This window comes from Oncorhynchus mykiss, chromosome 23, assembly GCF_057628025.1.
Source record: "Oncorhynchus mykiss isolate SJ-2025 chromosome 23, ASM5762802v1, whole genome shotgun sequence".
Taxonomy (NCBI): Eukaryota; Metazoa; Chordata; class Actinopteri; order Salmoniformes; family Salmonidae; genus Oncorhynchus; species Oncorhynchus mykiss.
Window position 1 is genome coordinate 26700242 of NC_143044.1, and position 7259 is coordinate 26707500.

Below are 7259 nucleotides of genomic sequence, written 5' to 3' on the forward strand. Positions count from 1 at the left end.
CTCCACCGTGGGGAGGCAGGAATGGCTAGTAATAGCAAGCTTTCCTCAGTGAGTTAGCCAACCTGGTTAAAAAGCTATGCAGTGCTCATTTGTCTAGCCCGGTCTCAAAACTTCACATTGGACCGGATCACCGAGGTGGGACCAGACCCTTCATCAATAAGTCTGGGAAGAGAGGCAAGCAGTGCTTGACCGAGGCTGACACAGGCGCCGGGGTGTACCCACCAAACCTGGCCACCCTCTCTCTTTGAGTAGCCTCCTGTAATCGGCGACAGAGCACACAGGAGTCGGGTTGGGCGCGGGCAGACAAGGCAGACAAGACATTTGCTCCGACCACCCAATCCATCTCCTCTTCCAGCACCTCGGTCCCAGCCGATACTGGCATCCGGGAAGGGAACGTTGTCATCGGTAATTCCAAGCTTCCTCAAGAATGCTTACACGTCTTTCCAGGATGTTGGTACACAGTACGTGGCAATGCGCACATGGACTGGTTCGAGCGAGGGCCGCCGAAGCATGCTCCAAGCCAAGACACACTACACATAGCATAGACTGTGAGTATCTTTCAGAGAAATGCTATAACCACATGACTGGCAGCATAATCTCGACCCTATTGCACCTATTGCACCAGCAAATTGAAGATTAATTAACTGTTTGTGATTAGAAACTTAAGAGAACAAGCACAACCTTCAACACACAATGTTGTGGGGGTGAGCACAATCTAGCACTAAGAGACAGTTTAGTTAGCACAACATAATTGTTTGTTTAAGTAGTGTGAATTGTTCCTCTTCACTCCAAGGTGAAGAGCAGAATAATTGAATGAATGAATCTGAGTCTCAGGCTTATCACCTGTGGAAGGTGGGGCTTCCAGCAAGCCACCAAATTCTTTGGCCTTGTCAGGTGTGATTGTAGATCCTTCAACCGATGTCGCGAGAGTGCAACTCCCCATAGTATGTTATACCGAATTTTACTGACTGAAAGATAGGCTTTGCTGTGAACCCCTATTTATAGTATTTTCACCAGTTTTAGCATGCAAAGAACATGCAAACACAAATCCACTAAAATGTGTCTGGTTGAAGCCCCTTTCCCAATCTCTAACCCTGCTTTATTGTGGTATTTGCAGAGTGTCTGGACAGTGACATGAGCCCATATGTCCTGGCAGCGAGGAGGTTTCAGCAAAGTTGCATGGACGCTGGGTTAATTGCTGTGTGTGTGTTTGACCCCCCTAATTAGTGGACATAACTCTAAAATCCATTGGTACTTTCTTTGTCCACCCAATATGGTGACTCAACAGAATTTGAAGAATGTGTAGAACACTGAAAAATCACCTAATTGAGGGCATCCATATGAATCCAACACACCAGTCCACCCACTAAGTTAGAGTGCTTTGAATGAGAGATGAATGAGAATTGGATTCATTTTGATGCTATTGTTGGGCCCCTCTGTGTGTTGTGTGTGTCAGTGTTACTGATGGAAAGAGACAGAAAGGCAGCGCGCCTCTATTCAACACCACCATAGACATTAGCATATCTCACAGAGTGTAACCAAACGACCTAGCCACCTGTAGCTGCTGTAGCCTGACTGACTCTCAATATAGTGCAAAAACATTTCACTGCCACCCCACTCTGTGTGTGTGTGTGTGTGTGTGTGTGTGTGTGTGTGTGTGTGTGTGTGTGTGTGTGTGTGTGTGTGTGTGTGTGTGAGCGAGAGAGAGAGAGCAGGGAGAGTAGAAAAGTCTCGACACATTGGGCTTTCCTTCTCTCTCACTTCTTACTCTCCCTCTCCTATCTCTCCTGCTTTCTCTCCCTCTCCCTCTCGCTCTCCCTCTACCTCTATAACTCTCCTTCTTTATCTGTCTCTCTCTCTCTCCACAGCACACAAACACACACACACTTGGGCACACTTAGTGCTACTCTCTCTCTCTCTGCCTCAGGGAGTGTCTACCAGAGAGGGTGATGAGGGGGGAGAATCTCATCCCCCTTCAGGACCTCCCCCTGGTCTCTGATTGGTTGAGGTAGCATTGTGTGAGGCCTGTGATAAGCTGAGCCAGAGCTGTGTGGGGCCAGTGGGAGGGAGAGTGTTCTGGGAGTCTGCTAGGGGACCTGACAGAATACAGGGAGAAACTATCCCACTAGCTGATATACTGTAGCTGCTCCACACACACTGCTAGACACAGACAGAGAGAGAAGGAGAGAGGTGGAGGCAGAGACAGAGGAAGAGACAGCTGTGGAGTGAGATAGAGAGAACTGCAGGAAGAGAGTAAGAGAGAGATAGAGAGATATAGAATTTGACAGACAGAGAATTAGACAGAGGGAAAGGAGGCACACACAGCACTCACCCTCCACTGACCCCTCGTCTTACCCTCGACTCACCCTTATCTCCCCACTTACAACAACCTGAGGCAGAGACACACAGCTCTACCAGCGCAGAGATGAGATGACTGGACACACACTAACACACACATTTTCTCTCTGTTGAAAGAAGACCAGAATACACACTTTCTTTTTGTTTTCTGTCTCAGCTCCTGCTCTCGTTCTTGGCCAGGAAAAAAGGATTACAGTTTATTTCTTCAGCACAGTCTTTATTCTCCAAAAGCCCCGAGTCACGTTGGACAATTTGGATACGTTCCTCTTTCCTTTCTCCCTCCAAGAGCACAGAGCAACATGGCACAGGGACAAAAGAACCACAGCAACAGCAGGCAACAGCGGGCACAACTACTCACTAACCCCTTCTCCACCATGGCACTGTCCCTTTCCATGTCCTTCTTCCTCCTCCTCCTCTTCCTCACCTCCCCTGCCTCGACCGCCGACGAATACGACTACTACAGCTGGCAATCAGACAACTTCCACAACGGTCGTTTCTACACAAAGCAGCCGCAGTGTGTGGACATCCCCGCCGATTTACGCCTCTGTCACAACGTGGGCTACAAGAAGATGCGCCTCCCCAACCTGCTGGACCACGAGACCATGCCGGAGGTCAAACAGCAGGCGGGTAGCTGGGTGCCGCTCCTCGCCAAGCGGTGCCACGCAGATACACAGGTGTTCCTGTGTTCCCTTTTCGCCCCGGTGTGTCTGGACAGGCCCATCTACCCGTGTCGCTCGCTGTGCGAGGCCGTGAGGGATAGCTGTGCCCCAGTTATGGAAACCTACGGGTTCCCTTGGCCAGAGATGTTGACCTGTGATAAGTTTCCTATTGATAATGATCTGTGTATCCCCATGCAGTTTTCTGGGAACCAGGCCACCCCGGCTCCAGGTAAGATCACACACACACTTATTCACAACCTTATTTTTTCTTGCATGTTTAGAGACTGTATGCTGACTTGTGTAAAAGATTGCCCCTAAATTACATGGTAATTGTCCCTTCCCTATAGTAATAACTTGTTTAGTTGACTGTTTGTCAGGTTGAATGTTGCTTGTGCCTCCACACATCACACTGGCTCTAGATGGGAGAGAGCCCAAGCCCTAATGCAGGTTAACTCTTACTCCTGCTTCAGAGCTTTGAACAGAAGATATGGTAGAACAAGATTTACGTTTCATTTTAAGTAATGGAAGGAATAATCTTTTGATAGGAAAGAACAAACCACTGAAACAATTTTGATAGTTATAGATACAAATATACACATTTTAAGTCAATGTAACTGCTATAAGATATACTGTAGCTAGGGAAGGAAGTATAGTGATGTTCCAGATTAGATATAAGAATGAATTATATTCCATTAGGTCAGCTAATATGCAAGTCAGTGTTTCTTCTACTGTATGTGAAAGCTGGAAATAATAGATAGACACAATGAAATGTCCATGTGTTCAATATAACTTCTACTATAAAACAGAGTGACATTAAAGAAAGACCAAGGGGACGTTTTCATGTCAAATATTGCAACGATTTATTGTTATTGCAATGGCAGAGATTAAAATAAAAGTTATTGTAGACAAGGGAAAGATTTTCAGTTCGTGTATCAGACTACAGTAGAACTGCTAGTGTGTGTAAAAAATAAAATGAAGAACAAGTTGACAGTTTCAGACTGATCTCAGTGACAGCAGCTTTTCAGATAAACCCTTATACCAGGCACAGTCTAAGGCTATTCCTGAATCTCTGAAAACACTTTCAGAGATTCTGCCTTCAGCATGCTTTTAACTCTCGGAGTAGGTTTATTCTGGGTCAGGGAAACCGACCCTAAACTTAAATGTGCTTCCAAACAAATTCTCAGTTAAAACAAAAAAAGAAGAAAATATCAAAATCAGATGCTGATTGAAACCATGTTTGTCTTTTAATATTTTAACTGATTTTAGTTACATTCTTGAACATTTCTTGAACATTATCAGTGACTGGGCTGATCAGGGAGCTATTCTATAAGAAAATCTTAATAAAATCACAAAACAAACTATGTAACATACCCGTAGAATTCATGCAAAGTAGGGATTAACTATTCTTCACAATGATATAACATGAAATATAAGATGTTACATTTACATGCAGTAAGTGATGAATAGATTATCATCATTCATAATGTTAATGTCAACATGGTCTCGTTAGTATATGTAAAAATAGTGATATTTAACCATTTGAGACATATTTTACTGACAGTGACATATTAGTTATATTTTTGCTAATGTAACACAGAAAATGGCATTAAATCTCATATGTTATGAGTGATGTGCTGACAACAGACAGTGAGTCTAGTGAGAAACTAGCCAGGAGTAGTTTAAGCACAGAGAGACAGGGAGCGTGGAGGGCTCTCTGGCTACGACTCGAGTGCAGGACAGAGAAATACACACTTTTCCCAAATCAACTACTGTATGACCCCTGATGTGTGAGTTTGTATGTGTGTGAAACTTAGAGTGAGTGTGTGTGTGTGTGTGCACAGCAACTAGCTAGAGAAAAAGAGAAAGATAGAGGAGAAAGAAGAGAGGAAAGAGAGACTGTGAGTGAGAGAGAGAGAGAGAGAGAGAGAGAGAGAGAGAGAGAGAGAGAGAGAGAGAGAGAGAGAGAGAGAGAGACTGTGTGTGAGAGAGTCAATGTGAGTCTAGAGTCTATAGAATGTGAAGGGGACACTCTCCTCTGTGTCTCTGTTGTCCAAGCCTGCTCTGTCTTTTGTCTGGTCGGCCAGTTAGACAGCCAATTAACTAGCCAACTAATTACTGAGGGCGAATTAGTCTACAGAGAGAAAAGGAGAGACGGAGGGAGGGGGGCAGTTAGAGAGGGAGAAGGGGGTGTAAGAGAGAGAATGAGGGAGAAAAGGAGAGAGAAAAAGAGGGAGGTGAGAGAGTGATGGAAAGAAGGAGAGAACGAGTGGGCTTTAGAGAGAGAATGAAAAAGGGGAAAGAGAGTTTAGTGAGAGAGGGGAGGTTGTGAGGGAAGTAAAGTGAAAGAAAAAAGTAAAGAAAAGAGAGTGGTTCCCTTCCAGTTTCAATGAGGAAGGGAAAGAGAATGTTTCATTCATTAATTCCTTCATTTATGTTTTGTTTTGTACTTTGCTACCCAGGTTGGTCAATTTAGAACCAGGGCCCAGATTCACAAAACAAAGAATAAGAAGTTCATTAAGATAGTTCTTAAGTGCAATTCCTCAACAATATCTTAAGATTTGACTAGATATCTAGCTAGCAATGGCAATCATGCTAGCATATTTCTTACTGAGATTACTGTTGTAAAACATGTTCTTGGGTTTAAAATAGTCAACACTGAAACTTTCAGCTGAAGTTTGTGAGTGAATTAAACATCTTTGCTTTCATGAGATTTGTTTTATCACTGCCCTGAGTTTAAGACAAGGGTTTATCTATCTTGAAATTAAGAACATTTCCAATAACTTTATTTTCAAGAATCAAATTTCTTCTTTACTTTTTGCTTAAGGATAAACATAAGAACATTTTTGAGGAATAGCAATATTGCTTATCTTTCTTCATAAGTCTATAGTTAAGGAGAAAATGGCAGTTAATAAGAAATGTCTTCTTAAGAAGGTTTTGTGAATCTGGGCCCAAGTTTTCACCTACAGTGCACCATCTCAGGCAATATGAATAGAATCGGTCTATGTAATACTAGAATCCTTCTGGTTCTATGCTTCAGACTGAACAATCTATTTAAAAGAGTACAAAGACAAGAAACTGGCTTAATAGAGTCAGACAAACTTGGCCGAGAAGGACAATGTAAAGTGTGGATAGGGGAAGGATGAAAGAGACATATGGCCGACTTAATCTAGGAAAACGTGTCAGTTTTAATCAGTCTGAACTCTGAATGATAACATAAGTCTGCAAACCTTTCATGTTTCATCAGGAAATATGAAGTGTTCAGGGAAAACTCATCCAGCAAGTGTCTACGAACACACACACACACACACACACACACACACACACACACACACACACACACACACACACACACACACACACACACACACACACACACACACACACACACACACACTCAAACACACACACACACACACACACACACACACACACACACACACACACACACACACACACACACACACACACACACACACTCAAACACACACACACACACACACACGTGCGGTGTGAAAGGAAGGCATTTGATAGCATTGGAAGACAGAGATTCATAGAAGCTTTTTCATTGAGCTCATGCAGAGGAGAGAAGAATGTCCCAAATAGCACCCTATTCCATATGTAGTGCACTGATTTTGAAAAGAACATGCACGATATGGAGAATAGGGTGCCATTTTGGATGCAGATCATATTCCATTATGAAAATATATGTTGTGTTTTTATAGGACTAGAATCAACTATGTGACATATTCACTTCCCAGAGCCATAACTCACTCTTTTACATGGTCCTTGGAAAGTAGACGGCATGAATTGTACCTGAACTTTATCTTTTTATATGGAAAACCACATGTTTATCTATTCAAATGATAATATATAGGTTATTTCAGAGTGTACATTTAATTTCAATGACTTGTTCATGGTCAAATAGTTACAATACAGTTGCAAAGTCCAAGCACACAATGTGATATTACAACATATGCTGCTTTTGAAATACCCAAATATTGGTACAAATAAAATAAACGCTTTATATAAATATTTTACTCTGTTATGTTCGGATTAATGCATTTTTTAAAACACTGATCACAAGGTCAGTGTCATAAAAAAAACTACGATTTCAAGAACAAAATGCATTTTTGACTTTTTTCTGGAAACCTGGTTACAGCTTTTGATTGAATATGGCTCCCGGTTTGTGTCTCCATCCTGTTAGAGTGGAGCATTTGAGATTTACGCTTGGCAAATGTGTCG

General features: G+C 42.7%; 1 protein-coding gene across 1 annotated transcript in view; it reads left to right on the plus strand.

Moving 5' to 3' along the window:
* Nucleotides 1–1809: 1809 nt before the first annotated feature.
* sfrp5 (secreted frizzled-related protein 5) overlaps nucleotides 1810–7259 on the plus strand; it is a 43646-nt gene continuing 38196 nt past the window's right edge. Inside the window, exon 1 of the mRNA XM_021580873.3 lies at nucleotides 1810–3246. Within this exon, the coding sequence (XP_021436548.1) occupies nucleotides 2658–3246 (589 nt within the window). The 5' untranslated portion in view covers nucleotides 1810–2657. The remainder of the gene's footprint in view (nucleotides 3247–7259) is intronic.